At 35.9% G+C, this 18,435-nt stretch overlaps 2 protein-coding genes and 1 long non-coding RNA gene across 5 annotated transcripts in view; 1 reads left to right on the plus strand and 2 right to left on the minus strand.

The window, feature by feature from the left end:
• The window catches only part of LOC107558588 (protein MON2 homolog), a 38,793-nt gene extending 38,263 nt beyond the window's left edge, over window positions 1–530 (minus strand). Inside the window, exon 1 of the mRNA XM_016242248.1 lies at window positions 122–530. Coding sequence (XP_016097734.1) covers window positions 122–241 — 120 coding nt within the window. The 5' untranslated portion in view covers window positions 242–530. The remainder of the gene's footprint in view (window positions 1–121) is intronic.
• Window positions 531–6,842: 6,312 nt separating this feature from the next.
• The window catches only part of LOC107558592 (sodium- and chloride-dependent GABA transporter 2-like), a 25,075-nt gene continuing 13,482 nt past the window's right edge, over window positions 6,843–18,435 (minus strand). For all 3 annotated transcript variants that reach the window (XM_016242252.1, XM_016242251.1, XM_016242253.1), the window contains 7 exons: window positions 16,164–16,288; window positions 15,100–15,212; window positions 10,457–10,594; window positions 9,594–9,696; window positions 9,357–9,457; window positions 8,558–8,728; window positions 6,843–7,311 (listed from right to left, as the gene is read on the minus strand). In XM_016242252.1, the coding sequence (XP_016097738.1) occupies window positions 7,147–7,311; window positions 8,558–8,728; window positions 9,357–9,457; window positions 9,594–9,696; window positions 10,457–10,594; window positions 15,100–15,212; window positions 16,164–16,288 (916 nt within the window). In that variant the 3' untranslated portion in view covers window positions 6,843–7,146. The remainder of the gene's footprint in view (window positions 7,312–8,557; window positions 8,729–9,356; window positions 9,458–9,593; window positions 9,697–10,456; window positions 10,595–15,099; window positions 15,213–16,163; window positions 16,289–18,435) is intronic.
• Window positions 11,287–12,808, plus strand: LOC107558593 (uncharacterized). Its single transcript, XR_001605499.1, has 4 exons — window positions 11,287–11,372; window positions 11,587–11,734; window positions 12,256–12,314; window positions 12,626–12,808. It is a non-coding gene; the product is annotated as an uncharacterized lncRNA (long non-coding RNA).

Here is an 18,435-nt window from a genome sequence, read left to right on the forward strand (position 1 = left end):
CACACACACACACACACACACACACACACACACACACACACACACACACACACACACACACACACACACACACACAGGTATGTAGGTACAGTATGTATATTTGATGTCTCAGTGTCTGCACCTCTTTGACTGGAGGAAATTTCTTCTTGCACTCCATGGACAGAGAGCGCAGGTCCGCCTGCATGTTCTCCAGGAGTTTCTTCACCGCCTCGGGGCTGCTGGTCGACATCTTCACACTCATTCGACAGCAATTAAACTCTAACGAACGATTAATAACTCACTTAACCCGACCGGGGCGTCTCGCGACACATAAACAAACCTCGCCGCGGCACTCGCGTCAGTTAAAGCGCCGGTCCTCAGCCGCGGGCGCTCCTCGGCGTCGCACACATGACCACAACCGCGCTGGTCGCCGACCTTTATGACCTTTATGATCTATAAGCGCGCTTCTCGCCTGAGCTTCGTGGTTTTTTTCTTCGTTCCTGGACGCCTGTGCGGAACACGAAACGTCAGACGTCACTTCCGTAAACACTGACCGGATCCGCCAGAGAGGGAGGGGCTCAGTGGCGTCTCAGTGGCCAATGAACGGAGACATCGCTTTATTTAACGCGCTCGCTCTGCTCGAAAAAATCATAAACACACAATTAAGAAACACGTGACATTCTATTGCACTTTTTAAAGTCCGTACAGTAAAAAAGTGCATTTTAAATGTATTAAGTTCACCCCAAGACTTTCAGGAAAATCTAACGTAGAACTATAAATCATTTAAAGCTTATAAAATGTAGTAAATGCCATATTTTGCTGTTGATATCTGATCATATTTACCCTCTGTTGTTTTTGCTCGTTGAAAGAGTTCTGTTTTCAAGAACGAGAAAAAATGTGTTAAAATGTAACACTTAAAAAGTAATATGCAAATACGTAATATGCTTTTACATTTAGATTTATTCCTTTACTTTTAATTCAAAATGACTTGCATGAGATGAGTACACATTGTCAAGTATTCACACGGTTTTAATGCAAGAAATCTTACACTGATATAAAATTAATGCAAACCATTTTGCAATTGCATGCAACATTACAGTATTTACCTAATGCATTGTTTATGTTTGATCCTTTTAAGCCCTATATATGTGTTTGCACCAGAGAGCTTTTGTGTGTGTGTGTGTTCATGCATGCAAATAAAGCTGCAGTTTGAAAAGCAAATGCTTTTATTAATATGGAAGTGCTTGCATGCATTTTAGGCATGCAACGTCTCATCAGAGATATGCATTTGCATTTAGATTTATTCATTTAGCAGATACTTTTATCCTTATTGTGCATGAGAGTAAACATAAGAACTGTCAAGTATTCACAACAAAATCTTACACTGACATCAAATTTAGTTGCAATTTAATGCAACAGCTACTTACCGCTCGAATTACAAATGCTATATTAAATAGATTCCTCATAGTTGTTTCTTTTTATTGATGCAATGAGTAATCTAGCTCAAGTAACACATTTACAAAGTTGTGCAAGCGTTCTATACAGCTTATATACACAAAGACTGCTGGTGGTCTGCTTTCACAGGACGCTCCCAACACTTCATACAACATGCACCAGTGAAAACAAGCAAAAAGAAATACATCTGATTGCTCCTTAATATGCAATCTGACTGATTTGTGCAGGAGTTAAACATTTCACACCTTTATCACATTTGTGAGACAGTAGATTCTACATGACAAACGTACACTGCTTGAATAAAGCTTCACAATAAAAATACAAAATCACGAGATGCAACGACTCGTATCCTAAAACATTCATAAACATGTGCACAACAATGATGACGGACCCTGTGTAGCACTGTAAATTGTTGCACATCACCTCAAAACAGTACCATATTCATGCATGCAATACTATCAGTTCTGTATCGTCTAAAACCTTCATAGGCATTCATATCTCATGCATATAATATATATATATTCGCTGTGTTTACCATGCACATGGATTCTAAAAAAAACACGAATTTGCTTCCTTAGAAAGCAGATGCATTGATTGTTTGAACTGAAACAGTCCTAAAAGACACTTTCTAACATCTATTTCCATTGTGTTGCACTCTGGGCAAAGGGTTCACCTAAATACAATTGTCATTATTGGACTCGTGTCATTTCCAAACTCGTTTGACTTTCTTTTTCTTAACATGGAATCAGAACCAAAATAATAATAATAAAATTAAAAAATTAAAAATAGAACAAAAAATACGATGATTATCTAGCAGTTGTCGTCAAAATGACTGAAATGGCCAATCAAATCAAATCAAATCAAATCAAAGAAGGCCAGCTTGAGGTAAGTAGCTAAACATGTAATACGTGATAACTGTTTAATAACAGAAATGTAAGTATATCCAGCGATCATGCACAATATTCAAGTTTCTTGTCGACATACACTACCGGTCAAAAGACTTGTAAAATCAAATCAAATCAAATCAAATCAAATCAAATCAAATCAAATCAAATCAAATCAAATCAAATCAAATCAAATCAAATCAAATCAAATCAAATCAAATCAAATCAAATCAAATCAAATCAAATCAAATCAAAGAAGGCCAGCTTGAGGTAAGTAGCTAAACATGTAATACGTGACAACTGTTTAATAACAGAAATGTAAGTATATCCAGCGATCATGCACAATATTCAAGTTTCTTGTCGACATACACTACCGGTCAAAAGACTTGTAATGTGTTTTAAAGACGTGTCTTCTGCTCATCAAGGCTGCATTTATTTGATCAAAAATACAGAAAAAAATTTGCAAAATGTTATTACAATATAAAATAATGGTTTCTATTTTAATATCCTTTAAAATATAATTTATTTCTGTGATGCGCAGCTGTATTTTCAGCATCATTACTCCAGTCTTCAGCGTCACATGATCTTCAGAAATCAGTATAATATGCTGATTTATTATTAGAATTATCAACAGTTGTGCTGCACAATTGAGATACTTTTTTCAGGATTCTCTGATGAATAAAAAGTTTAAAAGAACAGCATTTATTCAAAATATAAATCTTCTCTAACAATATACATCTTTGCTATCGCTTCTTAACAATTTAACACATCCTCGCTGAATAAATGTTTTAATTTATTTCCAAAAACAAGAAAGAATAAAAATGTACTGACCCCAAACTTTTGAATGGTAGTGTAAATGTATTTCTGTGATGCGCAGCTGAATTTCCATCATCATTACTCCAGTATAAAGCGTCACATGATCTTCAGAAATCAGTATAATATGCTGATTTATTATTAGAATTATCAACAGTTGTGCTGCACAATTGAGATACTTTTTTCAGGATTCTCTGATGAATAAAAAGTTTAAAAGACCAGCATTTATTCAAAATATAAATATTTTCTAACAATATAAATCTTTGCTATCACTTCTTATCAGTTTAACACATCCCCGCTGAATAAATGTTTTAATTTCTTTCAAAAACAAGAAAGAATAAAAATGTACCAACCCCAAACTTTTGAATGGTAGTGTATATTGTTAGAAAAGATTTCTATTTTAAAGAAATGCTCTTCTTTTGAACTTTTTATTCATCAAAGAATCCTGAAAAAAGTATCACGGGTTCCAAAACAATATGAAGCCGCAACAGTTTCCAGCTCTGATAATAAATCAGCATATTATACTGATTTCTGAAGATCATGTGACACTGAAGACTGGAGGAATGATGCTGAAAATACAGCTGCACATCACAGAAATACATTACATTTTAATATATATTCACATAGAAAACAGCTATTTTTACATCATAATAATATTTCACAATATTAAATTTTTTCCTGTATTTTTGATCAAATAAATGCAGCCTTAATGAGCAGAAGACACTCCTGTAAAAACATGAAAAATCGTTCTGATCCCAAACGTTTGACCGGTAGTGTAATCAATGAAATTCATGTAATGTACTTCATAACTGAATGTGAGAGACAAGAAACTTTAACAGAGCCGTTTAGTCATATCAGACATACGATTAAGACTGAATGTGCATATTTTAAAATAAAAATATGGAAATTATTTGGAAATGGGTCATTACGTTACAGCAGGTTCTAGTTATTTTACTACCATCTTCTTTTTTCGTTATTCCCGTTAAATCTTGAATTCCTTTAAATAATTTGTAACAGCATCTCCCCAATTAAAAAAAACAACAACAAACAAAACACAATATGAGATCACTTTTGCACACAATAAACCCACTGTGTTCTACTAAAGAAATAAAGTCACAGAAATACAGGTTTGGAACGTCATGAGGGCGAATAAACAATGAACAAATGTCAATTTTGAGTGTGCTATTCCTTAATAACCCCAGAGTTAATCAGCTTATGTGAATCCAGCCCTCGGCTCCATCATTTTAAGACCCAGAAGGCTTTGGGTGCATTACAGAGAATCTTCCTGCTCCGCTTCAACCTAATAATAACGCTCATATCTGGCCAAGTTTAGACCGTAGACGTGTCAATATTACCGAGAGCAGTTTATTATATCCTAAAAGCACAAAATCAGAGCATAATTAATGTTTAATTTAATGCAAGACACCCCAGGTGAATAAGGTAAAAATTAGTAATAGATCACCACACTTAGTTTAGATTAAGAATTGCAAACATTTTTTGTATTACAGTTTTTCTGAAGTGTTATGTTTAAACATGCAAATGAGGTATTATATAATATGCATACATTTCCAGAACATAAATATGAACATTAGATAAAGCCAGGTTTTTGTTTTTACTGAGGGGATTTTGGATATCTGGTTTTTTTTTTGTATTTCTCCATAAATCAGAAAATACCGTACGATCAGACAGACATTTTCACCATGTTTTCAGAGAATAAACGGTGAGTGATACACGAGCAAACTCCAGTCTTCAGCGTCACATGATCTTCAGAAATCAGTATAATATGCTGATTTATTATTAGAATTATCAACAGTTGTGCTGCACAATTGAGATACTTTTTTCAGGATTCTCTGATGAATAAAAAGTTTAAAAGAACAGCATTTATTCAAAATATAAATCTTCTCTAACAATATACATCTTTGCTATCGCTTCTTAACAATTTAACACATCCTCGCTGAATAAATGTTTTAATTTATTTCCAAAAACAAGAAAGAATAAAAATGTACTGACCCCAAACTTTTGAATGGTAGTGTATATTGTTAGAAAAGATTTCTATTTTAAAGAAATGCTCTTCTTTTGAACTTTTTATTCATCAAAGAATCCTGAAAAAAGTATCACGGGTTCCAAAACAATATGAAGCCGCAACAGTTTCCAGCTCTGATAATAAATCAGCATATTATACTGATTTCTGAAGATCATGTGACACTGAAGACTGGAGGAATGATGCTGAAAATACAGCTGCACATCACAGAAATACATTACATTTTAATATATATTCACATAGAAAACAGCTATTTTTACATCATAATAATATTTCACAATATTAAATTTTTTCCTGTATTTTTGATCAAATAAATGCAGCCTTAATGAGCAGAAGACACTCCTGTAAAAACATGAAAAATCGTTCTGATCCCAAACGTTTGACCGGTAGTGTAATCAATGAAATTCATGTAATGTACTTCATAACTGAATGTGAGAGACAAGAAACTTTAACAGAGCCGTTTAGTCATATCAGACATACGATTAAGACTGAATGTGCATATTTTAAAATAAAAATATGGAAATTATTTGGAAATGGGTCATTACGTTACAGCAGGTTCTAGTTATTTTACTACCATCTTCTTTTTTCGTTATTCCCGTTAAATCTTGAATTCCTTTAAATAATTTGTAACAGCATCTCCCCAATTAAAAAAACAACAACAAACAAAACACAATATGAGATCACTTTTGCACACAATAAACCCACTGTGTTCTACTAAAGAAATAAAGTCACAGAAATACAGGTTTGGAACGTCATGAGGGCGAATAAACAATGAACAAATGTAAATTTTGAGTGTGCTATTCCTTAATAACCCCAGAGTTAATCAGCTTATGTGAATCCAGCCCTCGGCTCCATCATTTTAAGACCCAGAAGGCTTTGGGTGCATTACAGAGAATCTTCCTGCTCCGCTTCAACCTAATAATAACGCTCATATCTGGCCAAGTTTAGACCGTAGACGTGTCAATATTACCGAGAGCAGTTTATTATATCCTAAAAGCACAAAATCAGAGCATAATTAATGTTTAATTTAATGCAAGACACCCCAGGTGAATAAGGTAAAAATTAGTAATAGATCACCACACTTAGTTTAGATTAAGAATTGCAAACATTTTTTGTATTACAGTTTTTCTGAAGTGTTATGTTTAAACATGCAAATGAGGTATTATATAATATGCATACATTTCCAGAACATAAATATGAACATTAGATAAAGCCAGGTTTTTGTTTTTACTGAGGGGATTTTGGATATCTGGTTTTTTTTTTGTATTTCTCCATAAATCAGAAAATACCGTACGATCAGACAGACATTTTCACCATGTTTTCAGAGAATAAACGGTGAGTGATACACGAGCAAAACCCCTCTGTAAAAACCTTCAGAGTATAGATAGGAACAAAACGGCGAAGTCTGGTGTAAGTACGTACTACTGAAGTGGAGAAAAATCTCATTTTGAGAAAATGGGCTTAATTGAAATCTATAGATGTGCACTCTTAGAAAAAAAAGGTACAAAAGTTGTTGCTGTGCCGGTACCTTTTCAAAAGACACACCTTTGTGTTGTATGCACATCCCTTATTGGTACCTTAAAGGTACATATAAGTGCCTAAAGTGTACATATTAGCACCTAAAAGGTACAAAAGTGCAAAAGGTACCGCCCCAGTGACCACTTTTGTACCTTTTTTTCTGAGAGCGTGTAATAAAATAAACACTTAAAAGTGTATTTTAGATGTTTTTGTAACCCTAGCTAACCCTACGTTTCCTCTCAAATATCATATGAGTGTGATTACGTTGTGTTTCAACATTCTGCTGTCTATAATATTGACACAGTCTGGCTTTCGATGCCTTCTGACCAATAAGCGCAAGCATTTGAAATGCCCTCCCAGGCTGTGGATCCTGGCCTGTCTGTCGTAATGCTTATTTGGCTGCCAGTACTGTGTGAGGTATCACGGGAAGCTTTAGAAGCACATGCAGTGCTCCGTCTAGCAGTGCGACTCCTTCTCGCTGACAGGGAAGTACCCGTCTTTGGTCGGGCCGCCTCGCTGGCGAAGAGCGTCGCCGTCGGCTGCAAAGATGGCCTGAAGTTTCTCCTGCTCTCGTCTGGTTTTGGGCAGGTCCGGCGAGGGCGTGATGAGCTCGTGGAAACGCTGAGGAGAATAAAGCAGAGAGGTTTGGATTAACATGCCACACTCTCAGAAAAAAAGGTACAAAAGTTGTCACCGGGCGGCACCTTTTCAAAAGACACACCTTTGTACCTAAAGAGTCCATATTGGTACCTAAAGTGTACAAAGGTGTACCTTTTGTACTTTTTTTTCTGAGAGTGTACCATACTACCTTCACAGTATGCATATTTTTGCATAGTTTGCAATTTTTCTCAATGCATATCAAAACATGTACAGTAGTATACAACCATAGCACACTATATAGAATACTTTATTCCAAAATGCAATGCAATGCACTTGACTTTAATTTCTGATGTGCATAATGATACCAGATATAGTATAATATCTAACAGCGATTTTAACATTTCTGTCTTGATTCATTATTTGATCAGACTGCCAAATGTTAAGATTTGATTGTTTAAACTAATTTTAAATAATATATTGTTGAATTCCATAAAAAAAAACTGCATGGTTTGCTGGTGGAGCTGGAACTGGCTTCCAAGCCTGACCAAATAATAACAATAATTAATATAAAATAAATTAATAGTACTACTAATAGTAATCTTTTAAAATATTGTTATGATATACATTACCAGTCAAACGTTTTTGAACAGTAAGATTTGTGATGTTTTTAAAGAAGTCTCTTCTGCTCACCAAGCCTGCATTTATTTGATCCAAAATACAGCAAAAGCAGTAAAATTTTGAAATATTTTTACTATTTAAAACAGCTGTTTTCTATGTGAATCTCTGTTAAACTGTAATATATTTCTGTGATGTGCAGCTGTATTTTCAGCATCATTACTGCAGTCTTCAGTGTCACATGATCTTCAGAAATCAGTATAATATGCTGATCTGCTGCTCGAGAAACATTTCTGATTATTATTATTATGTTGAAAACAGCTGAGTAGAATTTTTCCAGGTTTCTTTGATGAATAGAATGTATTTATGTATCAGCAATCTTTACAGCAAAATACAAAATGCTGTATTTCGGATCAAATAAATGCAGGCTTGGTGAGCAGAAGATGATTCTTTAAAAAACATTAAAAATCTTACTGTTCAAAAACTTTTGACTGGTAGTGTATACAGTTTTTAAATATACATTTGTGCAACTTTTGCCAGAAGGGTATGCACACTGCACACATTATACAGGCTAAATGTTGCAGAAACTGTAAGAGCAGTATGTCAGTACGCTATTTCTCCTGTCACGTCAGATTGAGTTAGTGTCACTCACCTCTCTCAGTGAACCTTTGGCTGTGCTCAGTTTAGAAACAACCCACAGCGGGATGCAAACCATAGAGGAGAGCGCCAGCATCCAGCCGAGAGCGTAGCCCCACCACGGGTACACATACTCGTTATTATACTTCAGAGGAGTGTATTTGATCAGGGAGAACGCAAACGTACCCTGTCACGACAAGCAGTGCAGGAAATCACAAACTAAACTTAAAACTAAACTGAATTAAACAAAATTTCTACAAATGCATCAGCAACCAAAGCAACTGTTGCATTGTGATGCATCCACACCAGTAGATGTCACTATGAAGCCCAAGAACACTGTCTTGGTACTTAAATTAATTTCACAAATGCAGATTACTTAAAGTTGCTCCAAGTTTTTGTGGCATTTAAAAATAATTAGAAAAATGTATTTCAATCTTTAAAACACTCTAAATTACTTCATTTTATGAATTTATTTAATAAAATTTTTATTAATAATTAATTTGCATTATATTTTGGTATTTTTTTAATTTGCATTATATTTATTACTGAATATTCATTATATATATATATATACAGTGGGGCAAAAAAGTATTTAGTCAGCCACCAATTGTGCAAGTTCTCCCACTTAAAAAGATGAGAGAGGCCTGTAATTTTCATCATAGGTATACCTCAACTAATATATATATATATATATACACACACACATTAAAACAATCTGAAGAGGTTTAAAAAATTGTTTGGAATAGTTATTTTAAGGTTACAAAAAATGTACAAATTTTTTAAGGTAAATAAAGTATAGAAGGTAAATGACTCACAAAACATGTGGCTGGGGTGAAAAAGAGCCAGCAGTATTTAATATACGGCCCAGGACGGTAACCAATCATGTCCTCGATATTGTCATAAAACCGATTAGCACCTGAGAAGCAGCAAAGAAAAGCAAGGAGATTACCCCCCCAAAAAAAATGTAACAGATAATTGCATTTAGATATTTTATCATGTATGTAATTTAATTTTAATAGTATATTAAAACAGGCATTTTCTTGCCTCCTCACCGTATATCCAAGCGATGCAGACGGTCTCAAAAACAGCTACAAAGAGCAAACATATCCCACTGGCTGCATAGTAGTCAAACAGCTGGAAGACATACATTCCACCCTGACAGACAGACAGACAGAGAGACAGTCAGACAGACAGACAGACAGATTGACAGACAGTCAGAGAGACAGACAGACATACAGAGACACAGACAGTCAGAGAGACAGACAGACAGACAGAGCCACAGACAGTCAGAGAGACTCACAGACAGACAGTCAGACAGACAGACAGACAGTGAGACAGACAGACAGAGACACAGACAGTCAGACAGACAGACAGACAGTCAGTGAGACAGATTGACAGACAGTCAGAGAGACAGACAGACATACAGAGAAACAGAGAGACAGATAAATAGATAGATAGATAGACAGTCAGAGACACAGACAGTCAGAGAGACAGTCAGACAGACAGACAGACAGTCAGTGAGACAGATTGACAGACAGTCAGAGAGACAGACAGACATACAGAGAAACAGAGAGACAGATAAATAGATAGATAGATAGACAGTCAGAGACACAGACAGTCAGAGAGACAGTCAGACAGACAGACAGACAGTCAGTGAGACAGACAGACAGACAGAGACACAGACAGTCAGAGAAACAGTCAGACAGACAGACAGATAGACAGACAGACAGACAGTCAGTGTGACAGACAGACAGACAGTCAGTGAGACAGACAGACAGACAGTCAGAGAGACAGACAGACAGAGAGACAGACAGACATACAGAGAGACAGACAGACAAACAAACAGAAAGACAGACAGTTCATAAATCTGGCAATTATATAAATCAAATCAGAGTCAGATGAGATGGTCCAGTACCTCTGTGAGCATGATGAGACCCACGAGGAAGGACACGATGGCTATGACGAGGATGAGCAGCTCTCTGCGGTTCTTCCGTCGGAAGAAAGTCGGGTACATGTCCACCATAGCCGTGACCAGACTCTCCACACACACGAACTACAGCAGAATCAGAAGAATGAGTTTTTATTGCCAGGTATGTTTACACATACGAGGAATTTGTTTTCATGACAGAAGCTCCACAGTGTAACAGAATGACAGTGACAGAACAAAAACACAGATAATAAAAAATAGAACAATAGAACAAGTAACTAAGGAATAAAAATATACAAATCGACAATTGTATGTACAGGTATATAACAATAGACAGTTGTATGTACAGGTATATAACAATAGACAGTTGTATGTACAGGTATATTATGTGCAAATTGAAATGTAGACTGAGTATGAGTGTTAGATAAATAAGTGTATGAGTGAATAAATAGTGTGTGTTCCACAGTTATTGTCAAGTGTTCATGAGATGGATGGCCTGAGGGAAGAAACTGTTCCTGTGTCTGGTCGTTCTGGTGCTCAGAGCTCTGTAGCGTCGACCAGATAATTGAAGGTGATAATTGTGTTAAATACATTCTATTATTAATCCCTCATGACATTTAAAATTGAAAATATTTTTATTTTTTTAAAGCTAATAGCAGTTACCCTTGCTGGACCTGTTTTGTCCCACGTCTGAAGAATGACTGTTATGCAAAGACTCAAGTCAAACAGCAGAGGGCATGCATGAGCTTTGAACACCTCGTTGATACGCTGGTGGATGTCGCAAAGAAGAACTCTTATAAAAACCGTGCCACAACGTTAGTTCTCTCTCTTTGTTCAGCGAACTTTTGTGTGGTGGAAGTTGCAACATGTCCTCTTCAGAAAGTTGCTTTGTGATTGCAGGCGTGTAAGTGAGCTCTTCTTCGGTGTACTTCATCAGAACCTCAACAATCGCTAGAGAATACAATGATGAATATTGTTTTAGATTAGCACTGTAATAGTTCAAGTCTTTATTGCGTGCGATTACATTAAACTCCTAAATCTCCGGTTAGATTTTCGTTGGAGGGCTTAGAGTTGGGTTTACACGTGAACCGCATATGAACTTGTCTTTATTTTTGTAGAGTCTCCAGTCTACTTCACGATGGGAGTGCTGAAGCACGTGGCTTCGGATGATTTGCGCCATAGGCGTTTGTAGCCCACTTGTTGAACGTCTGTATTCGATGCATCAATTATAAATCGCAGTAAACGCGATGAAGAGTTCAGTTGGCGGTAAGTGAATTGAGCCTGGACAACACACTACTTGGTCTTATTGTAAGTTGCGTATGCAATGCGTTTTTGAAAGGAATACTGAGCCGCTGATGACTTCTAACACTTTTCTGACACCTCGTATGAACGCTGTGTTTCAGCAGCTGATTATAAAATCTAGTCTGAGGCTCTTTTGCTTTAATACATGCGGGTTTTGTGAATGGGGTTCTCCACGCTTATGAAAGTTTTACTTTTTATTTTTTTTTGCCTAGGAAGCTCTTGGAAATTTCGTTTAGTCTTCTATGTTTAGGGCCTAGTTGCATCCTGACCCATTGTTTGTCTTAGTGCATTAAAAAAAAAATACTAATGCTTCTATACTTTGAATATTACCATCTGATCTACAAATGTGAGTAAGGCCCCCTTCAGTATAAAGTCTAATTAGATGAGAGCATGGCTGCAACAGAAATGTAAATAAGTTAGTGGGAACTGACTTTTGTGGCATTTAATGTATGAAACTTGTTACTAATGTTGCTTGTTTCTATCAGATTTCACAGATGGTAAGAATGAAGTTCCCAACTGCAAAAATGTGGTGGCCTCCTAAGAGGTGAGACCCTTCATTTTCTACATTTCAAATTTTATGACTCTGATAATCCCATGTGCATGGAAGACTAACAGTGACTCCTCAGAGGAAGGTTGGAGTATTGAATTACATTTATAGTAGAACCGGTGTGCACTGCAGTGATGAGAAACTGTTGCTAAGCTGATCCATGGTTAATGGGCCTGATTGTAAACTCTCTCCCTGAGCTGTGCGGAACACCATACTAAAGTGCATCTCGTAACTGGTTAAGACTGCACAGCCAATCCAATGTATGCATTTATATGATGCACCTTTTACATCTTGGTCTTTATTTGCAGATGCGAGAAGACCGAAGTCCTTTTGGTGGTATACGTTTTGGAATATGATCTCTGGCTTCTGCATGGATGTTAATGTGCAAATGTAACTTTGAAACTTTTTAAATGGTGTTAGAGTTTTGAATGCATTTCTGTTTGGATGGATGTCTTCAATAAAAGTGTGAATAAACCTTAACTTGTGGTGTGCATGGCTATCAGGTCACTATGGTTTGATTTATACTGGAGTGGTGCTACACTTCATTAATCAGTGTAATTGTGGTGGTTTAACTTCATCAATTGACTTGATTTGCAAAAACCTGCTTAACCTTAGTTTGCTAGCAAGTGATATGCATTCTTTATTGTGGTGTAACAGTGATCCAATATATTACTGTCTCTGGTGGGATATGTGATGTGCTGTCTGTATTTTGGCAGTTCACGGGAGAGACTGGCTTTATTAAAGTCCCTGAGAATGATTAAAACCCGGGTCCGGGTGTTGTTGTTCTGTGTCTGATCAGCGAGTTTCTGTAAAGCTGAGCTCACGTGTGGGGATGTACGGATGTACACACTGACGAGAATGAACGAACAAAACTCCCGCGGCGAATAGAACGGCTTGCAATTAATGAACTAGATCTGATCTGTACACCACCTCTCATTGATGTAAAAGCATGTCCCTCCGCCGCGTGATTTCCCCGTTGATTCTGCGTCGCGGTCCGCTCTGAACAGCTGAAAGCCCGGGAGACTCAACGCGCTGTCCGGAATGGCGTCTTTCAGACAGGTTTCCGTGAAACACAGAGCAGCAGAGTAAGAAAAATCCTTATTTGTCCGGGAGAGCAGAAGGAGTTTGTCCGTTTTGTTGGGTAGAGAGCGGAGGTTCGCCAGATGGATGCTAGGTAACAGCGTCCTGAATCCGCGCTGTCTGAGCTTCACGAGCGCGCCGGCTCGCTTCCCCCGTCTGCGCGTCCTGAAGCGCCTAATCAGCGCAGCTGCTCCCCCGACAACAATGTCCAGCAAAACATCCGAATAGTCGAAAACCGGTGAAATATCGGTTGGTGTGTACTTCCGAATGTCCAGCAATCGTCTCTGGTGAAACTGATTTGCAGGGATATAACTACAGACAGGACAAACTAACAAAAACATAAAACAACTGCAGAGCACGCCACGGAGGCAGCCATCAGCGTCAGCGCCATTGTGCATCAATCAGATGAGCATAACGCCTCTAAACTCTGTGTTTCTGGTGCCTTAGTGATTTTTACTAGCCATAGATTCATTATTTGTGACCCTGGAGCACAAAACCAGTCATAAGGGTCAATTTCTCAAGATTGAGATTTATACATCATCTGAAAGCTGAATAAATAAGCCTTCCATTGATGTATGGTTTGTTAGGACAGGACAATATTTGGCAATATTTGGAAATCTGGAATCTGAGGGTGCAAAAAAATCTAAATATTGAGAAAATCATCTTTAAAGTTGTTCAAATGAAGTTCTTAGCAATGCATATTACTAATCAAACATTAAGTTTTGATATATTTACGGTAGGAGATTTACTAAATATCTTCATGGAACATGATCTTTACTTAATATCCTAATGATTTTTGGCATAAAAGAGAAATGTATAATTGTGACCCATACAATGTATTGTTGGCTATTGCTACAAATATCCCCCAGCGACTTAACACTGCTTTTGTGCTGCAGGGACACATATGACAGTTTGGGCTTAATATTACACGGCATGCAAACATTTTCAAGTCATGATTCAGGATTATGCACAAAATAAAATGTTGAAATGTAGAGCCCTATGAATTCCGTTTTTTTTGCATTTTAATTGTTCAGGATTTGTTTTAATGGTTAAATATGATTTTAGCAATAAAAAAACATCTAATTTAAATCATAAAACCTATACAATTAACAACATTTTATTAAAATTTAGAGCCCTATTAAATCTGTTTCTGTTTTTATTGATCCTCATTCCATTTCAATGGTTTAATTACATTTTAGTAATAAAAAAAAGCATGTCTAATCAATTGAATGCTTTAACACTAATAATTTAATAACATTTCTTTCGGAAATTCAGTGTTATCTGTTAAAATTTTTCTGGATATGTGATTTAATAAAAATGTATTATCAAATAAATTAATAAATTATAAAAAAAAAAATATTATATTTATACTGAAATGAATGCATAAAACATCAACAATTTAATTCATCGTTTAAAATGTATTTAAATATAAATGTACTGTATATATATTGGTAAACAGAGTGCTGCACAACAGAGGTTTACTGTTGTAAATAAAATAAATGTGATATTGTTTTATTATTACTATTAGTACATTGAGAAGTACATTTCTGTCATGATGTCTTTGCCAAATTCTGTGCCATTCGATGTTATACAGTAAAAACTAGATTCCACGATTCCATCCGCATTTTCTACATGATGGAAATCATAGGGCACTGGAAATGCATGTGTGAACCGTGAAGCAGACTGTGAAGAAGACAGATACCTGACTGTCCAACCCCAGCAGAACAATCATGATGAAGAAGAAACAGGCCCACAGCGGAGAGATGGGCATCATCGACACTGCCCGCGGATATGCAATGAACGCCAAACCAGGACCTGAGAGAGGCCATGCAGAAAAACAAGAGCAACCTTAGTATAGCAACTAGAAAATGTGTGCAATAATTTATTACAGATTCTCTTTAATATGTTATTTGTTCGGTTGAAGATAAATATTGATCATATGGAGCACAAAAAAGAAAAATGAACCCTCTGACATTTAGAGAACAAAACTGATTAAACAGACCTTGACATATTAAAAGAAAAAGAAAAAAGATCATTTACAAACAAACTTGACCCCAGACAAATGTGTGCACTGGGACAGAGATTACAGTGTGTTTGTGAGCTAAAGGTCAATTATCTAAAAATACCCGACTGGAAAATTTTATGGTTTACTACAAAAAAAAAATGGTGTCGAAACGTTGCTAGTAAATTTCACAAACAATCACAAAGAAACAGCAAGCAACACATTGAATGAAACATGACATTTGGAAGTAGAAAGACTCAAATAATATTTAGTTTTAAAATGTATTCCAATAATATTAGTTTTACACAAATGTTATATAAATTTCATATAAATATAGTATCAATATCAACATAAAATATAATTTAATTTATAATTTAACATTAATATAAATTTCATATAAAATGTAATAAAATTATCAATTTATTTAATTCATTTTATTACAATATTACATAAATTGTGTTTATGTGTGTATATATATATATATATACATAAACACATAATTTAATAATTTATATGATATGTTATAAAATTTTATATAATATATATATTTTATGTAAAATATTACATATTTTATGCAATTTTGCATTGGCTTAAATTTTTTATATACAAATTGCTTTTTATAATTAATATAATTACATTATTTAAAAAAACATATATAATTAACATGCACACACACACACACACACACACACACATATATATATATATATATTTTTTTTTTTATATATTTCGGTTAATTCAGTGATTGGTAAAGCTGCACTCACCAGACTCGGCCACTTCTGAAATTGGGACGTTCTGTTCGTAAGACATGAAGCCGAGAATCGAGAAGATGGCAAAACCAGCGACAAAACTGGTTCCGCTGTTCAAGAAACACAGGGCCAAAGAATCCCTAAAAACAGACAGACACGAAGACAAAGCTTATGTTGTGAAACAGTGCCTGCCAAGATTAAAGCAATTTAAAGTGATTGGATTTCAAAGGGTGAAAGCACATGGTCCTGATGAATCCCAGATTTCTCAAGTTTAGGACTTTATGTACTTGCTGGCTGGAAAATGAGAATCTCAGCTGTTTAGTCTAAGATAAAACAATGGCATGTGGCAACAGAATGAAATTCAGAGGAGCAACAAGAAACAATGAGAACAACAAGTTTCCTTCCTTCATTTGGTCGTAACACACGGTCTGACGTGCGACTTGTGAAGAAAAAAAGATCAAACTCAAGACCAAATGATTCTAACGAGTCAAATCTTTTTAGTGAATCAAACACATAGTTTAAAGATACACGTTATTTACAAATTATTTCTGCGGTATCTTAAAAATATTAATGAATGTATGAAATATGCTATCAATTGTTAAAGGGATAGTTCACAAAAAAAAAAAGAAAATTAAGCTAGAGATTACTGTTTATAAAGTTTTAAATGTGGATATGTTTCTTACAAAAATGCATCGATTCACTTCAGGAGGCCTTGCCATGTGGGACACTTTTTATGATGGATGGATGCACTTTATTGGACTTCTTTTGGACTACTGAAAAATAACACCCATTCACTGCCATTATAAAGCTTGGAAGAGCCAGGACGTTTTTAAATATAACTCCAATTGTATTCTTCTGAAAGAAGAAAGTCATACACACCTAGGATGGCTTGAGGGTGAGTAAATAATTTTTCATTTTTGGGTGAACTGTACCTTTAAGGACTATTGAATTGCATTTATGCCACCTCTAAAAGACTTTAAAAAACTATTTTAAATTGACTTATTATTGTAGTAAATAAGATAAATAAGAGATAATTATTCAAAAATAATCTCACTATTTGCCAGTGGAAATGCATTTGATTTTTCCAAATATTTATTCCTTAAAGCACTAAAAGATTCATAATTGAGCCATTAAGGAACCAGAATTCTGAAAGATTCCCATTCCTAAATCAAATATACATAATTAATTCCTCAAGAGAAAGTGAAAGTGAGAAAGTGAGTGACGTGCGGCCAAGTATGGTACTCTGAATTTGTGCTCTGCATTTATCCTATCCAAGTGCACACACACACACACACACTCTCTCTCTCTCTCACACACACACACACACAAACACTCTCTCTCTCTCACACACACACACACACAAACACTCTCTCTCTCTCACACACACACACACACACACACACACACAGCGTCACCCAGGGAGTAAAGGCACATTTCATAGTATGACAATTATGTTTTTTGACCATTTTCTCACCTGTAGCAGTTGTTGTTGTATTTATTGTAGCTTCCGAGCGCGGTGAGGCAACCTAAACAGATGGCATACGAGAAAAAGATCTGCGTGCCTGCGTCCATCCACACCTGAAACCAGAAAAATACTATCACAGCTGTAATATACTGATGTGCAGAGCGTTTTGGATTCTTATGATTGTTTATTATGGTTTAATTTTCATTTGTTTTATTAGCTATGTTGATTATTTATGATCATTTAACCTCCATGACATCAAAGATCACAAACACAATGTACGCTACAACAGAGCATGTCAAATGTTGAGTGACTTGAGTTACCTGTGATGTATTTAACAGCTTTAACAAACTCATTTGGCTTCAGGTAATAAGCTTGAATGGACAAGATGAAAGACTAGAGCTGTCGTAGGATTCCTAGAGCTTGTGTAACCTCTTGTTTAATAGTCTTAAATGCCTGAAACAGGTTTAGACATGATCTGCGAAAAACATGCTGACAGTAGTTTTCCTATTAGCCTGTCAATCAAACGCTCTGTCATGAATCACAGTGCTTTCTGTTTTTCTGAAGTCAGGCCGTTCATGTGCTGCCACGGGCGATGTGGATGTATTGTTTGTACAAAAAGTGCTAAAACGTGACACACCTGTACAAGACCTCTGTCCTATAAAAACTACTGCTTATTGCTCAAAAGAGTGCTTGGCCTCTAGATAATGCTCGGGTCCTTCATCGTTTTGCAAGTGAAAATCATGCGTGCAATCACTTCATTTCTGTAGCCAGGACTACACCAAGAAGAAACTGTGCTTTTCCACTGGGAAAATTCCTCACACT

Source organism: Sinocyclocheilus grahami, unplaced genomic scaffold (genome assembly GCF_001515645.1).
Source record: "Sinocyclocheilus grahami isolate Dianchi unplaced genomic scaffold, SAMN03320097.WGS_v1.1 scaffold651.1, whole genome shotgun sequence".
Classification (NCBI taxonomy): domain Eukaryota; kingdom Metazoa; phylum Chordata; class Actinopteri; order Cypriniformes; family Cyprinidae; genus Sinocyclocheilus; species Sinocyclocheilus grahami.